At 38.5% G+C, this 27,269-nt stretch overlaps 1 protein-coding gene across 1 annotated transcript in view; it reads left to right on the top strand.

The window, feature by feature from the left end:
* Positions 1-27,269, top strand: part of ADAMTS2 (ADAM metallopeptidase with thrombospondin type 1 motif 2) — a 257,227-nt gene that overhangs the window by 173,493 nt on the left and 56,465 nt on the right. Inside the window, 3 exon segments of the mRNA XM_032212158.1 lie at positions 5,978-6,061; positions 19,518-19,674; positions 23,460-23,565. Of these exon segments, the coding sequence (XP_032068049.1) occupies positions 5,978-6,061; positions 19,518-19,674; positions 23,460-23,565 (347 nt within the window).

Raw genomic sequence — 27,269 nt, 5'->3', positions numbered from 1 at the left:
TAGGATGATTTGTTAGAATGTTTACAGAACAGTCATGAAAGCAAAAGTAATGTGGTCCACTGAGATTTTGAGATTTACGTATATTGTGCAGGTTTCTGCTGAGAACTGTTATGTCCTTCCATGCAGGAAAGTCTACCTTCCAACTGAAAATAAAAATTAATCTGTCCATGAAAATCTGCCTTTTTTTAGGACAAAATAGCCCACTTTGTCCTTCCAGATTGGCCAGGGCTCTGCAAAGCCTGAAGCACAGGTTTTTTAAAAAAATCTCATTGCTTTCTTTAACTGGAGATGTTAGGGATTCAACCTGCAAAGCCAATGTTCTTCCCCAAGAGCAGTGTGTGTGTGTGTGTGTATCAGGGGTAGGTTCCAGCAGTCACTACTGCCTGTTCGCTTGTGGCTATGCCCCTCATGTGCACTTGATGTGTGCTGTACACATACACAGTACAATAAAAATTGTTATGTGCATGCACAGAAGCAAAATACAAGAGGGCGGCACTTATGGCATGGCCCAAAGAACCAGTTTGGGGATGTGGCAGGCCTGGATTGCTGCCGGTTCCAGCGACTCAGGCCACCAAACTACTACTGGTTTGGCCAAACTGGTTGGAACTGCTAGGAACCCACCTTTGATGTGTGTCTGTGTATATATATGTATATGTATATATGATTTACCTCTCTTTTCTCCCATCATTTACAAATGTGCAGCAGAATGTATGGGTGTTGCATGCAGAGGGTTAAAGGTCTGGATGCCAATTTCCCCCAAAAAATCTTAAGTAGAAAATACTAGGAAGAATCTTTTTGAAAGAACTGGGGATGCTGTTTGAAGACAGTGCCAGGCAAGAGGGTCAAATTCTCTAACAAGATAGATGATAACTTCCTTATATTCATAGGATCCGCAGTCAGGATCCAGTATGGTTTAAAATATTTGTAATTGACTTGTCTCTGTTCTGCCTGTTTGTTCATGAATTGACTGGTTATGAATATGTGTTGAAAAGTTGCACTTTATAGCCCACCTTGAGGGGAATGCTGGAACCTGTCTGTGGAGCATAGGTTCAGGCATGTTTGAACAGGTAATGATAACAATGTAGTCTTATCTCTCCCATTTTAACTGCCATCATGTTTCTTCTGCGGTATCTGGGGAGTTGTGCATTGCTAAACCTACTGAGGATTATCTGTTTAGAAATCCACAGCCATCCTCTGCGAATTGCAACTTTCTTAATTCTCAGGGGAGATTGAGTAAGTATTAAAGGTGTTTAAATCAACAGGGTAATTATGCTCCCCTTGAGAAAACACACATTAAAACAACTATCAAAATATTCTTCTGCAGCTAATCACTTTCAATATAAGTACTTCAGTATTATTGTCTGTATGTCCTGATGTCAGGTGAAACCAACCCAATCCATATTTGTAGAATTCAAACTACTTTATTGTATTCTGCCTATAATACAGGAATTACCCCAAACTGCTTGCCTTCCCTTGGGAGCAGATAGATAAGGTTGAGGGTGGGGGGGTGTTGGTAGCAGTGCATCTCTTATGGCAATGCAAGGATTCAAGTCTAATTCCCTGCTTGAGTCCTTTCCCAACACATGCCTTGGATTGGAGGGAGGGGGGAGGGAGGAAGAGGGGGGGACGATGACAATAATTTTCATTGAAATAAATTTCATGGCCAAACATTATTTCTTGATCTTTTTAACCTGGCATCAAGCTGCACATTGTTTTATTTGAATGAACACCATATATTTGCAAAATGATTGTAAATTTATTGATTTCTAAATTGAATGCTAAGGAGAAATGAGATCGGTGACATTAGTCTTCTACAAACGTTGGTGTATGGTACTAAGCTGCAGTTTAACACAGCCAGGGGACATCAGATTCAGGAACGGGGATGCAAAAGGTTATTAGTGAGCATGGTGAATCCTGGAGTAAACCTTCAACTCAAAAACACAAGCACACAGACAGACATAGACACATGCCAAACCATGGGAAAAGAAATTTTCCCAATCATTTCTGTTTATTGTAAATTTGTTTGCTTCTGGAATCCCTGTGGAGCAAATTCTCACTGTTTCTGGACAAAAACTCTTCTTATGTAATATTATTCTCAGTCTAGGCAGGGAATTGACTTTTTCTTTTTACCCAGAGCAATTTATCTAGTAGCCATATATCATACATCTAAGACCGCTGTGTTATTCAAGGACAATCCAATGGAAGCCCTCCATATTTTTAGGCCAATTCTAAGACTCTTGTATTTACAGCAATGTATTTTGCACTAAGGCATGGTTTATTTAAATACTGCTATCTATTTTTCCACTATCCTTGAACTGAGTTTTACCTGAAAGCTTATTACCTGTTATTTGATTTATTTCCTATTCTCTAATGTTGCTTTTACACTGCATAACTTGGACCTGCAGAATTGATCTCCCTAACTGTGTAATTTGAAACACCAACTGGGAGATGTAATGTTGCAGACAGTATTCCTCTATTGTCTCCCTTTACCTCAACTCTTTCAAGTTGAACATTGCTCCTGCTGTGCACAGAATCAAATTGTATGTAGAGGAGAATAACTATCATCATGATGATCACAACCATCACCTTTGTGATTAAAGTGAAATGGTATCAATGACATTTTCTTCAAACCTGTCTGTAGAGGAGAGAGGAGGAGGAGGAAGAAAAGAAGGAAAGGAAGGAAGGAAGGAAGGAAGAAAGAAAGGAAGGAAGGAAGGAAGACTGTAATCCATCCATTGGGAATAAGCCCATGGATAACTTCCACAAGCATATTCATAGTTGGAATTGGGACAAATTTCTCTTCTAATCCAACATAGACGGATGCTCTATATGTTTAGCCCGCTTTACAAAGTGATGAGCCTATTTATTAGCTATGTTATTCTCCCAATGCCATAACAATGCTTTTCTGTCGAGTATAAATAATGATTGGCAGAATATCTAATTTTTCTAAACAGCTATGTGTCTATTATCCCAACCGTCATCATAGTATCTAAAGTGACTATTAAATATAGGTTTTTTTTTAGCAGTTTAACCTGCTAAACTGCTGTCCTCAGTACTGCTGTTATGAAAAGTTCATGCTTTCATTTCATTGCCTCAATGTTTTTGGTGGGGTTGAATTTCATTTCCCTCTGACTTGCTGTTTATAGTTTTTTCCTCTCTCCACTGTATGTTTGTTCATAGAAATGGGCATATGCATTTGTGTGAGGATAATTCTTTCCAAATCTAATGTACCAAATTCTAGTTCATGGGTATTTGTCCCAGTCTCTCGCAGCGAGATCTCCTTTTGACTCAGGGACTGTATAACTTCTGAACCAAAGGTGCTTTTTCAGAGGACAACTGGACTTTCTGGTTTTTCTTTGAAGACATTTCGCCTCTCATCATCTATCTCCAATCTACAACACAGTCCTTTCAACAGTTCCACACGAATTTGCACCACTCAAGTGACCCTGATGACATAAACTTCCAGATGACTTTAACGACCCACTAAAAGAATGAAAATGACCAGCTGTCTGCAAGGAATATAAATCCTTCCATTCCCCCCCCCCATCCAATCAGAGCTGAAGAAGCTTCTTGGATGAGAAGCGAAACATCTTCAAAGAAAAAGCAGAAAGTTCAGTTGCCTCTTGAAAAAGCACCTTGGGGACAACCATGACCTGGATGACTGAGAATTTCCATAGACAGATAACTTCAGAAATGAAGCAAGCTGTATGAAACCAGGTTTATAATTTTATGAGCCTTTGAACGTGCCAGAAGACTGTTGTCTTTGTTACAATCCACTCTAAAACAGCCATCCTTCTGGAAACTATTGGGAAATATTTTAATTGTGTAAGTTACCCTATCAAGCTTCATTTTTGTAAGTTGCCTGTAAGTTTTCTAATGGGTGAATAAAACTAATAATTACTTGAAATAATATTAAACTTGAAATCTTGCCATTCATTTCTTCATTTTCATGAACTTCAAAAAAAAAAAACACCTTTTAGCTATACAAAGAGTGGTTTGGTCTGCATCACACTCAGCCACAGTTGTTATCATTAAAATCAACTGCATGAACTCAACTTTATTTGTATACGTTTAGAATTGATACTCAAATTGGTAGATAGCTTCTGCCTTTTAGGATCAACCATCAACAATTAAGGAAGCAAGTTGGTTGGGCAGGAGTAGTGGGTTCCGGATTCCGTTGCAACTGTACGCTTCAATGGTGCTAGGGGTCCAAGGCAGGCAACTGCACTATGCACGCATGTGCACGCCACTGCCCAGTGACGCTCAGCTGCTTGGCGGAGGTCACACTTGTGCTACATGCACTTGTGCACGTGCGCATTTGGCCCATTTACTTCAAAAAGCAGTAAGGAACGCGGGCGGGCGGGCCAAATGGCCCACCATTCCGGTATGGTAGCTACTGCTCCCAGTTACCACCACTACCCTCGTATCGGGCCGTACCACCCGGAACTCACAACTGTTGGACAGTCATGAAGTCCTTGGAAAATATATTTAGATGGCATCATGTGTCTGTACCTACAAAAATCAGAATAATGCAAGCTATGGTATTTGCTGTGACAATCTATGGAACTGAAAGTTAGACTTTGAAGAATCCAGATAGGGAGAGTATTTATGCTTTTAAACTTTGATGTTAGAGAAGACTTCTGATAATATGTTATATAGTAAAAAAAAAAAACCAAATGGATTGTCAAACAAATCAACCCAGAGTTCTCATTTGAGGTACAGATGAGAATTTTATCTACTTAGATACATTTTGCAAAGACCTAGCTCTCTAGAGAAGGCTGTAATTCTGAGAAAGGAGGAAAGAAGGAGAAGATAATCAGCACAAATTGGTTGGACCCAGTTATACTATTGATTAGTGTACTGTTGGAAGACCTAAAAGACATGTTAGGTATATGCTATCTTAGAAACAGTCTATCTATGCGGTCAATAAGAGCTGACACTGATTTGATGACACACAATCAATCAATGTATACATCATTTTCCACTGTGATAGAGAACCTTGTTTGTGAGGAAGGGATTTGTGAAGACTTGGCAGTTCTCAGAGATACTTAATTTTAATCTTAAAAAATAAACAAACAAACACATCTCACAGCTATGTTAACAAAAACATGATTGAGTCACAGAATGGTTTATATCTTTGTTCACTAAGATAAAGCATACTTCTAGGTTTATTCAAACATTTCATAGTATGTACATGATGCTAAAACTCTGTAGGATGAGAGGCAAAGGCAGTCAAAGGCACCCATTCAGTCTGCGTCTTCTAAGAAAGCTGGTATTAGGCAAGAATGGTTGTATCTCTTCTCTTATACCATTGATAACAGAGCCATGGTTGCTTAGTGGTTAGACTGCAGGCTAACCTCTTAGTGGTTAGACTGCAGGCTATTTCACTGCTCACTCCTGGAGTTCGATTCTAAGTAGTTCAGGGTTGACTCAGCCTTCCATTCTTCTGAGGTTGGTAAAATGAGGACCCAGATTGTTGGGGGCAATATGCTGACTCTCTTATCTGCCTAGAAAGCACTATGAAGCAGTATATAAGTCTAAGTGCTATTGCTATTCAGAAACGTGACAAGGTACAATGACTTTACAATCCATAAACTTATGAGGCAGGTAAATCTTAAATATCACTGTCACATTTTTTATAGTTTTGTATCACTATTCATACCAAGAACTAATTGAATAGGAAAGTTTCTTTAACTAATAAGTAAATACAAATTATAACCTAAGCATAAGAAAGATGCTTTTTTTCTTTTCTGCCTTAGCAATAATCCTTCATGTTCTTTTCTGATGTCGGGGAAATAAAACAATATTTCAAAAAGTCACAGCTAGCATTTTATTTCCAAGAATTTTATACAGTGTTGCAGCTTGATGGCTAGGTAAATATGCTATTATTAAGTAGAGTTGGAATTAAACGTTTTTAACATATGGCTTTATCCCCACTATTGTCATGTTACATGGATATTTTCATGTTCTGTTGTAGGTTAATGAAATCTATCACGATGAGTCTTTAGGTGCCCATATTAACGTTGTCCTGGTACGAATCATCCTGCTGAGCTATGGAAAAGTAAGTATAATTTTAGCACTAAAATTATTGATTGATATATATTTCCATCATTTGCATTATTTTCTTTGTAAGGCTGTGTCTGATAGTGTGATGAAACAACTTGCAAGTAGACAGTAGTTTGGAAAATGAGTCTTTCATGGGCTTCTCAATCCAGAAGGCCAGAGAAGACCTCCCCCAAAAATTTCTGGAGTGTCTTTCAGTGTCCAACAACTTCAGGTTTCCAGCAACAGCTTTTTACTTTTCTTCAGCCTCAGGTGACCAAAAGCACCATTGCCAATTGCATCACTTTTCAGGATGATGATGGCAGTCGTGCTCATTATCACATTAAGTAGAATATATCACATATATTGTTCAATATAACCCAGACATTCCATAGTTGCATAGCAACTACTTTCTCTACGTTTAGGGAATTTGTTAATACAGTAAATTAGCTTTCAACAGAGTAAATAATTGTCAGTTAATTCAAGCTAGGAATTTTAAAAAAATGTCATTTCTTCAAATTTTTTATGACATATTTTTATGACAAAGAAAATGGACAAAGTGCATGTTAATTAGGCCCAGCTTCCAGCATTATTAATAGTGCCTTTTTGAAAATATTCAGTGAGTTGATAATAAAACAAATGTGCTTGCTACTTGTCTTAATGCCTCTAAAAATCAGTTGCATTCATCCACTGTATACGTAATAATGGTAAGAGGTAAAGCTGACAAGGTGGGAACTTATGCTATGTAGACGAGAAATTCATTATGTAACTATTAAGCAAACCTTTTGGTAGCATTTAGTCCCTTAAAGTCATGATCCAGCTGGAATCAGTCTTCTTTTTCTATTCTCAAGGCTTTATGGTTGTTTGTACTATTGCTGCAAGATGATGCAAAATCTGTTTAAATTTTCCTTGGCTAAGGAGTACTTTGAATTATGCAGAAATTAAAATTTAAGATCCTGAAAAATCAAAATAACTTTCTTGGTTTGCAATGGTTCGCCAACTTTCTCTCTCCATTAATCCTGGAATAGTCTGATCAGATTTAGTCTTAAAGCTTTAGCTTCAGTTCACCAAGAACATGGAAAGAGATTGGTTTCAATTTCCCAAATCCCACACAAAATTTTACACTTAGTCTCAGTGAACCTTGTTTCATAATACACATTGTATATCTTGGGATATTTTGCCAAAACAGGCAAACCAAATTTCAAGATTTCTACAGAGTTCCAAATAAGGCAGGTGTACATTTTCTAAAGTTATTTTTAATGTAACTTTGAATAGTTATCAAAACTTTTCCCATCCCTTAACCACATTATTTCAAAGCATATATAATATATAATATGCTGTTCTCTTTTGGAGTAAATGTTTACAGAACACAGAAACAGAGTAAGACAACAAAAAGGATGACCTTAGAAAAAGAAAAGGAAACTATATTGTACACACTCCATTTGTTGTAACTCCCCACAAGCATTCAATTTTTAAGCAAAGCTTACTTACACCACACTCATATGTCAATTCATACTGTAAGGTGAGTTTTTTTTCCTTTAAATTTCTTGTCCCTCTCTTTTTCCCTCTGAAGAGCTCATCAATTCCAGAATAATAGAGTAACAAGAGTTGGAAGGGACTTTGGAAGTCTTCTAGTCCAATCTCCTGTTTAAGCAAGAAACCCTATAACATTTCAGACAAATTGTTGTCCAATCTCTTCTTTAAAAACTCCAGTGAATAAGTAATGTAATTCTCAGGATTGGAGACAGGTTTTTTTTTTCAGTTGCCCCTTTTTCTATGGAATAGCATTCCCCTAGGAGATTGGGATGGCCACTAATCTGGCTTTGAAAAAGTCATTGAAAACTTGCTTTTTCAGTAGGCATTAGAGATGGGAATGTTGTAAGTAGCTGTGAACTTTTAGATCAATCATACTTTTATGTTTATTACTTTGTATGTAGACATTTGTTTAAAACATATGTTTAAAGAGAAACAGTTATTCCCGTACATTCTTGGGTATCCGTATGATTCAATCACATTTTCAGTACTATCCATCAATTGAGGTTTTTATGCAACACTTTTATTAAGATAGAGAAGGTATCATCTAGGTGACCAGCATTAGCTGTATCCATGTGATGATAATAGCATTCCTTATTGAAAATAAGAATAGAATTGGTTTGAATAATTTTGCTTTAAATACCCCAAGTACAATCAATCCACAGATTTATATAAAATGTGCTTATGCTATTTTATGCAGGCTATGACCTCTAATCTATAAAGGATTCTGGACATAAATAAATGACTTCATTTAATAATTGCATTTAGAATCACAAACGTTCAGTGAATATTTTGAGGGAAAGTAAAACATTATTCTTATAAGTTTCTCTCTATCACTCCTTTTCACCTCTGTTCTATATAATTACTTAGTTTTTACAAGCAATATTTTTTTTTAAAAAAATCTAAATTACACATTTCTTTTTAGATGTGCTTTTGGCTTATATTTACTCTGAATGTACTATTTCTCCTACGCATATTTAATACAGTGTTATTAGAGAGAAAAATATCTAATAAAACATTGCCATGAGATATTGCTCACAGTGCTTTGAAAGCAAAATGCCAATTTGCTAGTTGAGTTTGTTATTGTTGGTATTGTTGATTCTGTTACCATGGTACCAATAATTGTTTTTCTTTTCTTGCTTTTTCTCCCCTACACCCCCCCCCCTTTCACAATAACTTTCCTAGCTCATATGACAGTGGGAAATAATCTAATCTAAGTAAATAGTTTGAAGGAAAATATTTTGAAATGCATTTTTGATTGCAGTCACTTTTGACAGCAAATGAACATACAGTATTTCAGATTGCCTCATGCAGGCATGCTGTGTTACTTTTAAATTTGTTAACTTAACAATGTCCATTTATAAATCTAACAAGATAACCATTTCATCCCCAGTAGGTATACATGTGTAGAATTGTCAGAAGTTACAGCTGGAGCACCATCTAATGGATGTGTTTTGAAAGTTTCCATTTTCAAGCTTATATAATAATGTTGCTTCTTGGCCTTTTGGTTAAGATCAAGTGCAGCATTCATCAGACAAACATTTTCATTTATTTTCTGGCATTAACCATATTCTGTTAGTACTGTTCTCTATCAGTAAATCCAATCTCTGGTTGTGAATCTTTATTTAGCCAAGCAGTGTCATTAATAGCCCCCACCTTGACATTCTTTCATAAGGCCCTGAAGACCTGGTTTTACCAACAGACTTGGGGAATCCAGAGTGGGATGGAGCCCATCAAGTGGCTTGTTTGATTGCTTGCTATCACCAGGGATGGGGTGGGGGTTATTGTTTTCATTATTTTTATATTGGGTTTTTAATTGAGTGGACTGCTTCAGAGGTGGGATTCAGCAGGTTCTGACCAGTTCTGGAGAACCAGTAGTGAAAATTTTGAGTAGTTTAGAGAACCAGTAAATACTAGCTCTGACTGGCCCCACCCCATCTATTCTCTGCCTCCCGAGTCCCAGCTGATTGGGAGGAAATGGGGATTTTTCAGTAACCTTTCTCTGGAGTGGGGAGGGAATGGAGATTTTACAGTATCCTTCCCCTGTCACATCCTTCAAGCCACACCCACCAAGCCACACCATGGCACGAAGCCATGCCCACAGAACTGGTAGCAAAAAATAATAATTGAATCCCACCATTGGACTGTTGGTATGTAGAAAAATGCAGTTCATCAAATTAATATTGAAAAAGGCAGTAGTTATGGGAAAGCAGCTGCTTTTAAAGATGAAAGGAGAGGGACATTTTTGGAGACATTGTCTTCTGAATAAACTGACTGGTTAGTCAAAATTTTTCGAGCCATTGGGTTGATGCCATATAAACAAACAAGCAAATAAATAAATAAATAAATCCAGAAACAGCATTACTATTAAACTCAAAGGCATTTCTGCAAATATATTTAGGGAAGAAGGAAAGTGGATGCGGATCAACTCATTGAGCACTAAATGTACTTTGAACATGAAACATTGACTATAAAGGAAGTGTGAGAGAAATGATGGAGGACAGAAACGGAGCCTCCAGAAAAAGGAAATGATTGCCTGGAATTATGAATAGACACAGTGGAGACATTTTTTTAAAAAAAACTCTCAGCAAAGTATGAATTCCATCTTGAGCGGCTTTTAAGCAATACTTTCTTAAATGGCCCATGAACAAAGTCTATAAAATGATACAATCCAGCCACATTAAAAGAAGAACATTAAAAGTACCATTCAGCATAATAAATAGAAGAGACCTATGAAAACATTTTTTTCGCCAGTACAAAGATAACTCGACTCAGGATGGAAGGTGAGCAGGAGTGACAATTTTTTTTCTAAACAAAATTTTTCCAAAATGATAGCAGAGCATTTAACTGAAAGCGATTTCAAAAGATCTTCTCTTGCTAACCTCACCGCATATTTTAGTGGTTTTCTATGAATTTTGAAAACAGATGTTTCAAGTTAGAGATCGTAGAGATCAGATGTGCTCCTTCGGGGAACCATTTCAAAATGTCCAAAATCTCCGTTACAGATCAATACACTTCCTTAAAGACTGGGGATAACGTGGCCCTTTAGTTATTTTTGTCAACTGTCTGACCACAGCAATCAAGATCTGGTGAAAGTGTTTTGCTAGATTTTAAAGGCAGGCCAACCCAAAGTAAAATAATCTAAGCTGGAGGTTACCACAGCATGTCTGGCAGGCTCTTTCTTAACTCAGATGCTGCAGCTGTTTTGCCAAGCAACTTACATCAAGCAACATTGCCAAGTTCATGGGCAAATCTTCTCTTGGAAAGGCATAATAGATTGGACAAATCTACTTGTGTCAAATTGATTGGTTCACCATTTTTCTTTTCCTTTTTCAATTATCTCCAGGATTTACTAAGCAACAGCCAAGAATTCCATTTGAAATGTGTTCATTATACAGGAAGACACCCATCTGTATTATGTCTGTTTCACTTTATCTGTCTTCGGTCAAAATTCCACTTTATCTACTTTTAATATTATTTTACAAACTCTGAGACCCTAAGAGGACAATCAGAGCAGATGGCACAATCTAAATAAGCAAACAAATTTTAAAATATATGTTAATACATTTTAAAAGTGATTAGTTTTTCCTGCATAGTATCCATGTTGTTTTGTTTCACTTCCTCCTTCCTTTCAGCCTGATCATAAGGATTAGTTTCATATCATAATAAACATTTTTTAAAATTAATTTTAGGAAACTCTTGGAATGCAAAGAGGGATGTGATCCTGTGAAAATATGTGGATCTATCCAGATTTGTTTATGTTACAGTTTCTCTAGTTATATCAGAAATGTGTTAGTCACTCAGAGGCATGTTTTAATTTTATCTAAAGTCCTTCCCCTGCAGTAATTGATAACAACAGCATAGAGTGCTAACAATTCCATCTATAGCTGTTCAGATTTGATGCACTAGAACTAATAACATTCCATGTTATTTCTCAGGCATGAATTTATTATCACTTTCAAGCAGAGCTTGTCTGTCTGGGAGATCATGTAAGATGGCTATATAATTCTAAGGATCACAGCAGTGGTGGGTTTCAAATTTTTTTAGAACCTCTTCTGTAGGTATGGCCTGCTTTGTGAGAGTAGCTTGCCAGCCATGTGACCAGGTGGGAGTGGCTTGCCAGCCATGTGACCAGGTGGGAGTGGCTTGCCAGCCATGTGACTGGGAAGGCGTGGCCAACTTGTAAAATGTGATGAAATTCACTTAACAATGCTCTTGCTTAACAACCAAAATGTTGGCTCAGAAACTCTGGCATTTGAAGCACGCAAGTCTTGAACCTGTCAAGTTACAAGACCCTTGCACCCCAACCCTTTAGAAAAAAACCCCAGGGGTGTTCAAACTTGACAGCTTTAAGACTTGTGGACTTCAACTCCCAGAATTCCTCCTCTTGCTCTTCATCTTGATGATGTGCGGATGGGGGGGGAGGGAGCTGGAACCGGTTCTAAACGGCATGGTAGATTTGTGGAACCTCTTCTATAGAAGAGGTTAGAACTGGCAGGAACCCACCCCTGGATTACAGGATCCTTCCTTTACATCAAACGAGAAAAAACTGTTATCAAATTATAATTTTAATGTAAAAGGAATAAATTGTTACATGAATGATTGATGATTTATTATTTAGTTTGAATGAACTCTCAATGTAAACTAAATCAAAGTTACATTTTATCCTAGTTTCCCTCTTGTTAATACCTCTGTAACATTTAATTTTAGAAAAACTTCTTGAAAAAATTATGTGCTCCAGCTTTACATTTATAACACCGGAAAGTTATTTGTTATGGAAAACATAAATATAGGTAATTCTAGACCTATCTACCTATTTATGTTCTATTGTTACTTCATACAAAGCTATGAATCATAATTGTGTAGTTTGTGTAGTTTACTTTTTTTAAGTCTGTGACATCAAAACAGATGTGATTCTCAATAAGACCATATTTTCAAATCCAGAACATCCATGACAGGGTGGGTTTCTCGCCCCGTTCCAACCGGATCGGTTGGAACGAGGCCGGCGGCGTCCTCGCGCATGCACGCGGCGTCCTCGCGCGCGCACGCAGTGCGCACATGCACGCACACGGCGCGTGCATGCGTACTAGCGTCTGCGCGATGCTCCAGCTGCTCCTGGAGGATCGCGCAGGCGCTCTATGCGTTCTGCGCATGCGTGGAAAGCGCAGAAATCGTAAAAACCGGGTAAGGAGCGGGCGCGGGTGTGCGGGCGCGCGCGGGCACGGGGGGGGCTTCGCCGTTCCCGGAAGTTACTTACTTCCAGGTTCGGCGACCAACCGGATCGCAGGGACCGGTGCGAACCGGTCGAAACCCACCCCTGATCCATGACAATATGAAAATCATATTGTAAACTATAATAAAATACATTTTAAAGTATATTGATACCCTTTATTTTTCACTGCTAAATCCTTGCATCTAAATTATAGGACTGTGTAGACCATTGAAGATGCTTCACTTCCAAACAGAATTGATTGACCTTCTCTTCCAGTTCTGTTTGAAATTTTGATTTGAAGTAGCCATGCCACATTGATTTAGGCATTAAAAGGGGATTTTTAACTTGTGCCAATGCCAATTTTCCCAATTTTCATTAGGTCAGAAATGCCTGATCAAATCCTGTTGGCCCATTTCAATGGTTTGATCAGAAATGTCGAAGCAAATCAATGATTTTTTTTAACTTGTGGCATTACTTTGAAGCAGATGTCACAAAAGGACATAAGTCATTTGTACCATAATTGTTTTCACATCTTCACCTTTTGGATGAAATCTAGTCTCTGTTCTTATGAGACATATAAATAATATTGTGATTTTTGCTATAAGATTGTTGTCCTAATATGGTTTTAATAGGTAAAAGATTAGAATTCACATTAAAAAAAATCTGGAAGGTATCAGATGCTGCTATTAGGCATTCAGTTCAGTTATAACATTTCATGTGTAGTAGTAAATATTTGTTCCTTGGGGAGTATGATATTATGTTTGAACAAGTAAGAGTGAAAGTTAGATCCCTTTCATTTGCCTGATTTTCTTTGACTGCAGATTTGGTATTCATTTTTTTCAACATATAACCCTGAAATGTACAGTTTTGTAGGCATCCCCATAAGGAGTCTCTTTTCTGCATTCTTTTACAGACATGTGTGTGCGGGAGCGCGGGCATGAAAACACACACAAAGGTAGAGCCATTTAAATCAGTGAGACAAATTATTTCTTGACAAGTTCCACTAGTTGGGCGTACTACAAACAGTGATTAAGTGTACTGGCTTATTCTTGGAATGAGTATATTTGGTTAGTTTATTTTCTGGAAGATTACTCCAAAATCTACTTGAAAATGTATACCTTATCCCTTCATCCTCTGTTTTTTACATGCACTACATGCACTACATGTATTCCAAAATATTTTGTTTTCCTTCTGTACACTCATGTCTCATTCTTGGAGACTGTTTCTTAGTCTCTAGCCAAATGCCTTAAACACTGCACTAAACTGGATCTCAATGTCACAAAGTAAAATTGGTATATTCCACAGGTTTACCTACTACATTCTAGTGAATGGTGATAATGGGATTAGAGACGAGTTTGGGAGAAATTGTGCAACACTCTAAATGAATGCAGGCAGGGAGGGGGAATCTGTTAGATGGAATGGATGGATGGGAAAGAGATGAATCAGTAGAGAGAAGGTGGCTGGCACATTCAAAATCCAAAAGTGAAGGAAAGTGGGAATTGGTGAGTTGAATATGTGGCTCAAGCATCTTTTTTCATATGTGCTTCTGGCTAAGAAATATATATGATTGAAATATGAACGATGTTTTATCGATGATGCATAATTCCAATTATATACAAGGGGAACAAGACATTCAGAATGTAAAGATCAGCATTTTTATAAAGATAAAAGTGGCCCTTGAAACAAATGGATACGAGAGATGGGGGAGAGACAATGATTGCAGGAAAAAAGTTTTGTATAAATATGTATTAGAATAATTTTACATATGGAAAGAGGATATAGAAGTTGCTTTAAATAGAGTGAAGAACAATAGTTTACAGAGTACCACAGAAGTGTGTGGAATTAAACTAGTGGAAACAAGGAAAAGAATGCCATGTGGAATGATAAAGTGGAATAAGCCTATGAATAAAGAAATTGCATATAAGGAGGTGGGTTGCTCGAAATAGAATGAGAACGAGAAAAATATATTGTGTGATGTGAATAGAAGGAAAACTCTAGTTACAAAGAATGCAGTCAAGGATAACAAGGAATGGTTAAGATTAAAACAGGAATAGAACTTGAAGGGTGATTTTGTTTGAAATATAAGTGAATAAGGAAGGCTAAGCAAAAAGCTTCCAAAAGAGTGAATGGAAATGAAAACAAAAGTTATGAAATTATTTAAAATTAAACTAAAGAGAAGAAATGCTAAAGCAAGTATTTTGCAGTTTGATATGGCAATGAAATGATATGTCAAAGGCAGAATTGAAACATATGCTACAAATGTTAAATAGCCAAGAAAAAATGATGAAAAGGAAATCATAACTTATTTTATAAAATAGGAAAATAGTAATGTGAAAAAAGATTGTTAAATTCCAAGAAGAAAAGAAGAAAGCCAATGGTATGTCCAAAAAAAAAAAAGAAAAAAAAGAATGGAAATTGCCATGAAGAATAATGAAAACAAAGCCAAGAAAGATAAAGAACTTGGGAAGGATTATAATAAAGAATTAACAAATAGTTGCTAGAAAAGACAAAACACAATATTATGACAACATCTGTAGATACCAAAGATGGAAACAAATACGGGAAAACAGGAGAAGTCTTCCAAAAGATCTCCAGTTTGGAAGATCCCTAACTCAGAAGGTCTGCTAAAGACGCCAATGATGGTAACTGATTTAAAGGAGATAAAACAAAGATGAAAAGGATATTCTGGAATTCTAAGAAGTAGACATTCTTAGAAGATATTCCCCACCTACAATAACCTCTAGTACTGAAAATAGATCAGGATTATGATAATTATCAAATTAGAAAGCTATAGGAGTTAATGGAATACTGTATCTATAGAAATGTAGCAAGTAACAGAAAAGTCTGCAAATGTTTTCATCTACCGTATTTATGCCATCAAATCCGGAGGACAATGCAGTGCCCAATATCAATACCAAAGAAAGATGACGCAACAGAGTGGACAAACAATTATACAATATCCTTAACTTCATGGGCTAGCAAAATAGTATTTAGGATTATCCAATGCAGATTAGAGCTGTACAAGAGTTGTTGAAGGAGATGGCAGAAGTTCAATCTGGCTTTAGAAAAGGATAAGAAATATCAGAATTATTGTAATGGCACTAATAGTAATTATCAGTAATTTAATTAACAGTAATTAAAAAAACAAGAATAAAAGAAGTTAAGCATTGATTATTGAAAGACTTCAGCTTGTAGCGATCCTGTCAAACTATTGAATGTGTTTAGTAAAGCAGAAATTTGCAAAACATGCCATTGTCCTCAGCTAAGGTATATATACATCAGAGGTGGGTTCCTACCAGTTCGCACCTATTCGGTAGAACTGGTTCGTCAAATCTACCGAACCGGTTAGAAGAGGTTCCACCAATGGACCCAGAAAGCAGGCCACACCTACAGAAGAGGTTCCAAAAATTTTTGAAACCCACCACTGGCAAGGATCTGGTAACTTGCCAGCTTTAAGACTTGCATGCTTCAATGCCAGAGTTTCTGAATAGCTACTTGGACCAACCTAAGTACTAATTCATAATTTCATATCCGGTCACGTGGGCAGCAAGACACTCCCACAAAGGAGGCCACACCCACAGAGTAGGTTCCAACAATTTTTAAAACCCACCACTGATATACATGGAAAGCCAGACAGAACTCTGCTCCAGTGCAGAGGTTGGTTGTTTAATTCCATGTTAATTCCATAACATGGAAGTAAAGCACTTGCGAGAATAAATGGACAACTGGCTAAACATATCAGTACTAAGCAGGAAGCAAGATAGCAGTACATGATGTCTCCTTAGGTGTTGTGCAATGCTTACACATACACGGAGTGCTTTGATGAATTTAAGAATTTGGATGATGGGGCTAATGGATATAGGTACACTTATGTATATAGATATTACATTTTTGTTAGCTGAGAACTTAACTGAGTTGCAGCAAATGCTAGGTAGATTGCATGATGCCATGAAGAGTATCTACCTGAAAATTAATCAAAGATTGTTGTTCATGCCTATTTCTGGAAAATATCTCACACTATAAACTTACTACATGAGCCTAAGTCCCCCTCTTCCCATCTCCAAATCTTTGTGTCTAAAATACAGGCATTAGCACTGTTGTGTCCATTGTAGGGAGGGAATGAATGAACGATACATACCAGTTAGGATGTCTCCTATGTATTATTTACGGTAATTGTACCTTCTTTTCTATCAAGTTTCGCTATGCAACTTTGCACCTCTATGCAATAGTATGATTTTTGCTAGATATTTCACATGGTGTCAAGAGTCTGTGAGTCCAAGTAAGGGGAGTGGTTAATGGGAGAGAAAGTGGACATGCAGCAGGCTGAGAGTAATTTGGCTTGAGCACAGCTGCAGCAGGCCAACCCTGAGGCTTCAGGTGAAAAAAGCAAGCAGCTGCAGTCATGAGGAAGAGAAACTGCTTTCTACACCTGATCCGAGACCATGTAGGGAAGTTTTCCTTCCACATTCAGACTACAGCCCTTAGCTTTATTGTGTAAGGGCATTTGTAATCAATTACATAGTGTGATGTGTTTCTAGGCCATGTGATTTAGCTTTCGGTATCACAAGAATTCACAAGTATTAAATTATTCCTGTCTATCAACTTTAGATCAGTTCTCTTCCCCCGCTTCTCTGCAGTTATCTACAAAAGTGAAATGTATCGCTTTACTTTAAATAAGTATATATACAATTGAAAGTGAATAGGTCAGCATGCAATTTGTAAAGCCATTTTAAAATATATCATAAAATCCAAGAGGAGGATTTACTTACTTATTGTTTGTTTGGTTTTGTTTCTTTTTTATTTGTTTTTTTTTTAGTTTCTTCCAAGCCAATGTGGAATATCATAAATGTGACATTTTTAGAATGTCATAAATAAATCTTTCTTGACAGAGAATTCCATTCTCACACTGCAGAGAAAGCTTTCTACTGCATTTGGGTCAGTTTTGTGTCTGTCACTTCTGAGTCATAGAAAAATTTCTGGAGCTTGAACAATAACAAAAAAAGGAAGCTGAACTTGATTACATCAACTAAGCAGTGCATTTGGAGAATTAAAATAGATTGAATCTCACATTTAGCACCTATAATGGCAAAAGGAAGTGAAAGCCTATTTTTCCTTTGAACTTGTAAACATGACATAACCAAGTCTGTTTCCCCACATTACATTATCTTGTTAGGAACTATATTTCTTCCTGTTATAAAGTTCCTTTCAGTCTTTTGTGACAAATAGAAAGAAATATTATTTATCTCCATATAAACAGAATGAAATTGACAAAAGGCAATGGAGATTGAGCCTATGTAATTGATATATGTAAACCCGAAAAGCAACAATCAGTCAGCAAAACTACGGAGGCTCCAGTCCATAGCTTAATCCCTTCAAAGTTCCACTCACTGGTCTGAACAGCCATATCAAATGCTATTTCCGGTGCGTCTGCTACTTCAAAAAAAATGGCTCTGTTTACACAGACAAAGAATAATCTGGTTTCCTTCCCATGGTTTCAGCATCCTAACAGCAAGTCAGAGTCCTAGAATTTCCAGCTCCAGAATTCAAAATTCCTTGGAAGAACTTAGATTTCTATTGTATTCTGTTTCTCTTTTCTGTAAAATGGAACCCAATAATTATCATTTCAATAAAATATATGATATTTCCTTAGAACCTTAGAGTTATGCTCCATTTTTTACAATACCTCTTTCACAAATTATGGTAGTGTTCTAGAAATATTTGATCATATTTTTAATCATAGACTGCAGAAAATATAGAGATATTTCAACTAATTACAAGAGTGTTTGATCAATTTAAATTCAGGTTAATAATCTATCCATGCAAATGTCATCTTTCAAACAAGAAACACTACTCCTTTTATGAAACTGCCATTACTCCTACTACTATAGTCCCCGTAGCAATTTTCTTGACAACTAATATATTAGAGGCAAAGTAGGTACTTGATATAATTTTATAGTATTTATTTCCATATGGCTACATAAATTAGGGTAGATACGTCTACGGATAAGAAGGGAGAAAATATTATAGCATAATTATTCTTCCACTTTAATAAGTGAGCTGGAAGCATCACACAAGTGATGTTATTTTGCCTAATTGGTTTAGAACAGCTACTCATATAGTAATAGACAATTGAGGCATGCTTGCTACATCAATTGTATCAAAAGTCATAATACAAGTCTTATTTATAACCTGTTCCTTCAAAAAGATACACCAAAATAGCAGTCCTTCCCACTCCCAATGTTTAAAAATGTAAAAAATAAAATAAAAATTTGATGTGGTATGTATGTAATATAATTGTTCAGTGTGTTAGGCATGTCGGAACATAAACGCTGTCTAAAAAGCTGCTCTTTGTCTCATATATGATTATTTTTTAAAAAACAAAAATGCCCTCATATTCATGTTGTTTTGGAACTCAGATTTGTTTTTAAAAAATGCTATTAAATGTATAATTTTGGTGATGCTATCGAACTGGGATTCCTACATCAATATATAACTGAGTTGAAAAATAAATTTTCTTTGGTTTAAATCATCTGTAATTCTATTTCCTGTGGAATTCCTCATTCAGAGAATAACAAATTACTTGTACCTACCAGGTATCTCAATCTGGATGCAGCATTTCCATAACACCCTATGATGGAACAAATTTAGATCTGAATTTTCTTTGTTAGGTTAAAATCAACCTAACTTTTTTTCTTTCCTTCCTTTTTTCTTTTCTTTCTTTTCTTTCTAGTCCATGAGTTTAATTGAGATTGGCAATCCTTCTCAAAGTTTAGAGAATGTGTGTCGTTGGGCCTACCTACAACAAAAACCTGATACTGGACATGCAGAATATCATGACCATGCAATTTTTCTCACAAGGCAGGACTTTGGACCTTCTGGGATGCAAGGTAAGTAACCTACTACCAATCACCCCATCTAACTTGTACTGTTAACCAGGCCAGTCAGTGAAAAACAAATCTCAATTATTAATACTTTGCTACTGAGCACAGATGGACAAATGACATTCTATAGATCCTTTGCAGGCCTCCACTATTTTCTCACTGAGCCCCTGGAGATGCTACACTAAGCCCTCCCCACCATTCAGCCAAAGAGCCATGCAATGACTCTCTGAGACATACTATGGTCTGTCCTTCTCCACACTAGCAGCTAAAAACTTTGAAGGCTAAAATAATATTGGCTGTCACCAACATAATCTTATCTTTTAAATGGCCTCTCTTTCCCAGGTCTCAAGTCTAGGGAGAAGATAGTTTAAACAGATAAGGAATGGTTTGCCTACATCAGGCATCTTAACACCAGTGGTGGGATTCAAATAATTTAACAACCGGTTCTCTGCCCTAATGACAATCTGGGTAGGTGGGGCTCAGTGGTCATGTGACTGGGTAGGTGTGGCCAACTCAAGGTCACTCAGGTCAATGGACGCTTCGCCTTAGCTGTTACAATGTAATAAGGGTTAACCGGAGAGGCGGTTTCTGTAAGCAGGTCAATAAAGATTAGGCTAGAAACAACACTAGAATGTTTCCTTCCTGCCTTCCTTACAGGATTAGCCCTGTAAAGTGGAAAAAAAACAAAAGGAGATTTCTTCCAACAATCGGTTCTCTGAACTACTTAGAAAGTTACCAACCGGTTGTCCCGAATAGTTGCGAATTGTAGTTGCAAATAGTTGTGAATTCCACCACTGATGAGCACTCTCTAAATTTTTTGCAGTAAGCATACTGAGTGGGGGATTCTCAGAGTTGACTTCTGCATCTAAATGATGCCAAGTTGGAGGGGGCTGTCTTACGTGAATACACTATGAAGGCCCGACTAACAAATCTATCAGCTCAGACAGTACTTGAAAGCAGAATAATATGTGTTCCTCCCACCACTTTAGAAGGAATATCAGACCATATCTGTTTCTCTTTAATTGGCCTTTGTCAAGTTATTTCAGATTTATCCTTCAGTGTTCAGGGATTTCTCAACATTTTTCTTCTTAACAAAGCCAAAGTAATCCTGCCATTTAATAGCCTTGCAACTACTTTGGGACACAGATCTTAAATGTTTTAGTTGGAAAGCGTAGTAATTTCTTGAAATATATTTCTGAACTGAAGAACATATTTCATTTACAAGATTTTTTAGCAGTGCTTTGAGGCCCACATATTTTCTCAAGGAATATAAAAACAAAAAGGAAATAAAACACCATGACTGAAAACTACAATTCAATCCTTTCTTCTCTAGCTAAATACATGGTTGGATCAGTTGGTTAAAAGTTAACAGGGAATTCATTCAACCTGCAGCCAACCTGCTGTTTCAATTTTAGTTACCTTTTTTAAATACTTAATTTATATGAAAGGTTTTAAGAACAATAATAAAAACATCACCTGCAAAAAAAAAAATTGAACAGAAAGAGTGAAAAAGAAATAAAGAAATAATAGGAAAAATTAAAAGAACATAGGGAAAAAATGAAAAAAAGCAAGATATAAAGGCATAAAGAAGAGGCTTCTGATTCTTCACAGCAACTATAAATATAATTATATTTTAATCTCATTCTGTAAAACATGGGGTGCTTAGATCTGACCCATGGGGCCACCCTGGGAACATGAGAGGACAGCATGCACCCCTGCTAAGCTCCATTGTTGCTGGTAGAGGGCTGCAGGAGGAGGAAGAAAGGAGAAAGAAGAATGAAGGAAAAAGAGGAAAAAGAAGGAAGGGACGAAGGGAGGGAGGGAGGGGGAAGAAAAAAGAAGAAAAGGAAGGCAGGCAGGAAGGAGGGAAGGAAGAAGATTATAATGAGAGTGAGGGAGGGTCTGAGGAAAGTCCTGCTTAACACTTGGCTGTTATGGGTGCCTCAACATGAGTGACTGAGCTGGCCACACCCAGCTCCCCACCCCCGAAGTCAAGCAGAACCCTGATATGGCCCTCAATGAAATCAACCTTGACACCCCTGCTCTAAAGTTATAACTCTCTTCTTTATATCATCTATCTAATTACAAATTCATTTCTTTTCCTTTTTATGCAAAAAAATCTATAAAGGTTTTCGGTCACTAATAAATGTGGATATTATCTTTTCTCTGTTGTTGTTGTTTCGGTTACTTAATTTGTGTTCAAAATTGTGTGCATTTCCTTGAATGCATGTTGCACTCGCCTAGTACTGTAAAGTCTACAGATTTAATTTCACTCACAAGTTTTTGTTTTCTTGAGAGTGATTGTGTAACTTAGTTGCATAAGGATGATTAGATCACTCGATTCTCATAAAGGCCTGCAGCATCTACAGGTTTTATTTTATTCCTGAAAATAAGGAATTCACTTCATTCTGCTGATTTATATAACTGGATGGTCGGTTGAGCGAGCCAAGGTTTATATTCTGGTTGCTGAACAGTGCTGGAGGTGGAAGCAAATTAACAGTCATCATGATATTAATAGTGATGGTATCTGCTGAAGAATATTGGATTATAGTAATGAGTAATTTAATATTGATGCACATCTTTAGGCCAGTAATTGGATTATTATTATGAAATGAATACAATTTCTTTGGAAGAACGTGGATTAGTTGGAAGGACAACAGATTAGGAAGGTTTTCAAGCCACAGAGAAATCCTTCAGTTCATAGATCAGTGTTGGCAAATCTTTTTAGCACTGAGTTCCAAAATGGGAGTGTGCACATGCTGGAAACTGGAAGAGCAGTTGCCCAATGCGCATGCGCCCAGCCGGCAGATGATCTTCCGTTTTCCGGCATGCATGCATGCACAAAGACCAGCTTACTAGTGTGCATGTGTGCACCAGAAACTGGAAGATCATTTTCCTAGTGTGCACATGTGCAGCGGAGAGCTACTATTCCAGTTTCCAGCATTCCTGCGCACATGAAGACCATCTGGATTCCTGCATGGCAGAATCTAGAAGAGGAACGGGCTATGGCTCCTGTGCCTAGAGGGAAGGTTCTGTGTGCCACTTCCGGCACGCCTGCCATAGGTTCGCCATTATAGTCATAGATGCTCTTCAATATTATTCCTGTTCAGATAAGCAGGAACTAAAGAGAACAGAGAACAGAATATTCCAAAGTCAAAGACTTCCTGTGGTGACTGAAATGTCAGTCACTAAATTCTGATTTTTTTGCCCATGTCTTGGTCCCACCTTGGCATTTTCCATATGAGGATGTTGAAGCTTTTTAAAGGTGTTTTTATGACATTCTATATCACTGGTACAACTTTCTATTGTTTATTCTGAATAGGGTCCTGATTCACTTCAGCAGTGAACTTCTCTTTTGGAGTTTTGATTTGGGAAAATCTGATGCCCGTTCCTAATTTCTGATTAGGTTCCGTTTTGTACACACACCATTTTATAGCCATTGCACCTTATTTCCTATTACATTTCAACCATGCACATTTCTTCCTAAAATATTTGTAGCTCCTTCATGTAAAATGCTTTTATATAAACTCTCTCTAAAAATATCTTTGGTAAAGATTTTTTCATAAAAAGCTCATCTTACTTACCTGTTGGTATTTTTTTTTAAAAAGCACAGCTTTTTGCATTTCAGAGCACAGCACCTTACATTGTAATGAATATCATTTTCCCTTTTGCTTCTCTTTTTATTTAGGTAAGACTTCTGTTGCAAGATCACTTGGAGACTGGTGCTCTTAAATAGTTATTTGAGCTTCATTTTCTTTTTCTTCATTGGAGTTTTATCTTGTCCTTAACAGGCTATGCTCCAGTTACTGGCATGTGTCATCCAGTTCGAAGCTGTACACTTAATCACGAAGATGGCTTCTCCTCAGCATTTGTTGTAGCCCATGAAACTGGACATGTGTAAGTAGCACTTCCATAGAGGTGTCATGATCCTGCATGTTATATGTTTGGTGCAGTGACGTGCGGTGAGGTTTATGGCTGGTGAGGCAGTCTTTTCCCCTGACATCCCACTGTCTAAAGCGCTTTCTTTCTTTCGCCCGCCTGAGCTCTGCCGCGGACATAGAGGCAGGCAAAAGAAAGCAAGCTGGCGGGTGAAAGAAAGGGCCAGTCCGCCAGCTTGCTTTCTTTTGCCTGCCTCTATGTCCGCGGCAGACATAGAGGTGGGCAAAAGAAAGCGAGCTGGCAGGCTGTCACTTTCTTTCTTTTGCCCAGAGGTGGGCAGCTCAGGGCAAAATAAAGAAAGCACCAGCCTGCCAGTTCACCCAAACTGCCCGCCTCTGGGCAAAAGAAAGTGGCAGCCCGCCAGCAGAGGAAGGCAAAAGACCCACCTCTGCTGGCAGGCTGCCATGGACACAGAGAAAGAAAGCTGGCGGGCTGCCCTCCCTGCCTCTCCGACTCCTACTCCCTTCCCTCTCTTCACTCTCAATCAAACTCTCTCTCAAATTGAGAGTTTGTTTGAGTGAAGAAACAAACACACGCATGCACACACACACACACACACACACACACAAACACACACAAACACACAAATTACTTACAATTACTTACAAATTACATTAATTTTGAATTCCTCCCCCTCCCTCCGACCCACATACCTTTTGCAGATGTTTCACAGAGGATTTCAACTCAGCTCATGCCTGCCATCATGAAAATGTAAAAATGTAAAAGGAAAAAGGCAAGAGCTGCTGAGGTCAGGCTGGGCTAGCTGCTGCTAGAGTCCCCAATGGATGACTCTGCTTAACTGTTTTAAAAAGCCTCTAAAAAACGTACTCTACGGGAGGAGGCAAGAGAACCACGTGCCTCATCTACGTAAGGAATTTTTTGGCTTTTAATCCTTGCTTAACTCTGCTCGAGTGATCATAAAGTCAGACTAAATGAGGCACATGGTTCTCTCATCTCATCCTGTAGAGGGCGCTTTTTTAGAGGCTTTTTTAAATAGTTAAGCACTAAGCAGAGTCATCCACTATGACTCAGTTCAGTTCAGTTCAGTTCACTTTATTTGTATGCCGCCCTTTTCCCTGGGGGGACTCAGGGTGGCTCACAGTTCAAAAGGGGTGGGGGAAGGACAAACAATTTACAACATAAAAACATTACATCATTTAAGAACTCAACAGTCATACAATTCGAGTAGGGGTTAGAATCTTTAACCCCAGGCCAGCCGGGATAGCCAGATTTTAAGTGCGGCGCGGAAGGTCTGGGGGGTGGTGAGGGTCCGAATCTCCATGGGGAGTTCGTTCCAGAGGGTCGGAGCAGCCACCGAGAAGGCTCTCCTCCGAGTAGTTGCCAGTCTACACTGGCTGGCTGATGGAATTCGGAGGAGGCCTAATCTATGCGATCTTATTGGTCTAGTGGAGGTGATTGGCAGTAGGCGGTCTCTCAAGTACCCAGATCCAATACCATGAAGGGCTTTGTAGGTGACAAGTAGCACCTTGAAGCGCACCCAGAGATCAACAGGCAGCCAGTGCAGCTCGCGGAGGATAGGTGTTACGTGGGTGAATTGAGGTGCACACACGATCGCTCGCGCGGCTGCATTCTGGACCAGCTGAAGTCACCGAATACTCTTCAAGGGCAGCCCCATGTAGAGCACATTGCAGTACTCCAGCCTAGAGGTCACAAGGGCACGAGTGACTGTTGTGAGGGCCTCCCGGTTCAGGTAGGGACGCAACTGGTACACCAGGCGGACCTGGGCAAATGCCCCCCTGGTTACAGCTGACAAATGGTGTTCAAAAGTCAGCTGAGGGTCTAGGAGGACTCCCAAGTTGCGAACCCTATCTGAGGGGCGTACAATTTTACCCCCCAGCCTGAGAGATGGAACACTTGGCCAATTCGTGGGAGGGAAGCACAACAGCCACTCAGTCTTTTCTGGATTGAGCACAAGCTTGTTAACCCCCATCCAGTCCCTAACAGCCTCAAGACCCTGGCTCATCACGTCCATCGCTTCATTGAGTTGGCACCGGGTGGACAGATACAACTGTGTATCGTCCGCATATTGATGGTATTTTATCCCGTGCCGTCGAATGATCTCACCCAGCGGTTTCATGTAGATGTTGAAAAGAAGGGGGGACAGGACCGAACCCTGCGGCACCCCATGTGTTAGGGGCCTAGGGGTCGATCTCTGCCCTCTGACTAACACCGACTGCGACCTGTCCGAGAGGTAGGAGGAGAACCACTGTAAAACAGTGCCTCCCACCCCCACCTCCCGCAGTCGTCGCAGAAGGATACCATGGTCGATGGTATCAAAAGCCGCCGAGAGGTCAAGGAGCACCAGGATGGAGGCATGGCCTCCATCCCTGGCTCTCCAGAGATCATCGGTCAATGCGACCAAAGCGGTTTCTGTGCTGTAGCCAGGTCTGAAGCCGGACTGGAATGGATCGAGATAACTGACTCTGGCAGCAACTAGCTCAGCCTTTTTCCTTTTATTTATTTTTTCTTTTCATGATGACAGTGGTGAGACTCTGCCTCCCCTGCCTCCCCTGACTGCACGTCACTGGTTTGGTGGGATATTATTTCAGTCATTTCAGTGGAGAGAGTCAGAGCTTACAAGCAAAAGGATGCAGTTGCAGATTAGTTTATTTCATTTATACAGGGAGTCTTCAGGAAGAAAAAAAATGATTCACAGAATCTTAGAATATATGAATTGGAATGGAACTTAAACATTATCAAGGCCCAACCCCTGCTCACTGCAGGAATTCACTAAATTATCTATAACAGGTGACCATCTCTCCCTTGTTTGAAACACACCCCCCTATTAAAGAGTCCATAACTCCTGCCCTCGCTGTGTTAGGCATAAAATATGTAATTATAAAATAATAAAATACCTAATTTTATAATTTGCCACTTTTCTTCATTTCTTCTTCATTATTTATGCATTCAGTTTAATCCCATTACATTTTAGTAAATTGATTTTTAAATAGCCTCGCTAATCAGATCATGGCCATTACCCATGGGGATGCAGCTTGCATTTGTGATAGGGCCAGTGATGATTTTCTTTTACCTTTGCTACCGGTTTGGAACTGGGAGGGCACATGCTCACACGCTCGCTTCACTCACTTGTGGTGCTTCTACGCATGCGCAAAGCGGCCATGATGACGTCTGGGCAGGTGGGTGGAGTCTCCTGCCCAGCCGCTACCAGTTTGCCCAAACTGGGGTGAACCGGCAGAAAACCACCTCTGAATAGGGCTTAGAACCCTTATTGCTCTTCTTTTTACTTCTGAGTATATCTAAGGTAGGGAGAGATCTATACATCAGATTTGAATTGATTCTTATCTAGATGCAAATTATTTGCGCTCTGAAGTTCAATAGCTTTGCCCAGCCACATGGATAAGTTGATGATAGGATTCCCTTGGTGGCCCTCCTCATATGCACTGAAGAAAGGAACTCTTTTCCACGGTCTTATAAAAACAATTCCCCAGGCTTTGCAGACTTTTTCATGTTTTGAATTCTTCTCTAGCCAACAGTAGCATCATAAAATATTTTATTGTTGAGAAAAGAAGAGAATGGAGAAAAACCCTGCATTGCTGGAACAAATGTGTTGTGTAGAAAACAGTTGTAATTGTTTTTCTCTTTCTCAGAAAGACACAGAGTCACCAGTGCACAAGGGGGAA

This window comes from Thamnophis elegans, chromosome 2 (genome assembly GCF_009769535.1).
Source record: "Thamnophis elegans isolate rThaEle1 chromosome 2, rThaEle1.pri, whole genome shotgun sequence".
Lineage (NCBI taxonomy): Eukaryota > Metazoa > Chordata > Lepidosauria > Squamata > Colubridae > Thamnophis > Thamnophis elegans.
This window is presented reverse-complemented; position numbering and strand designations above follow the sequence as displayed.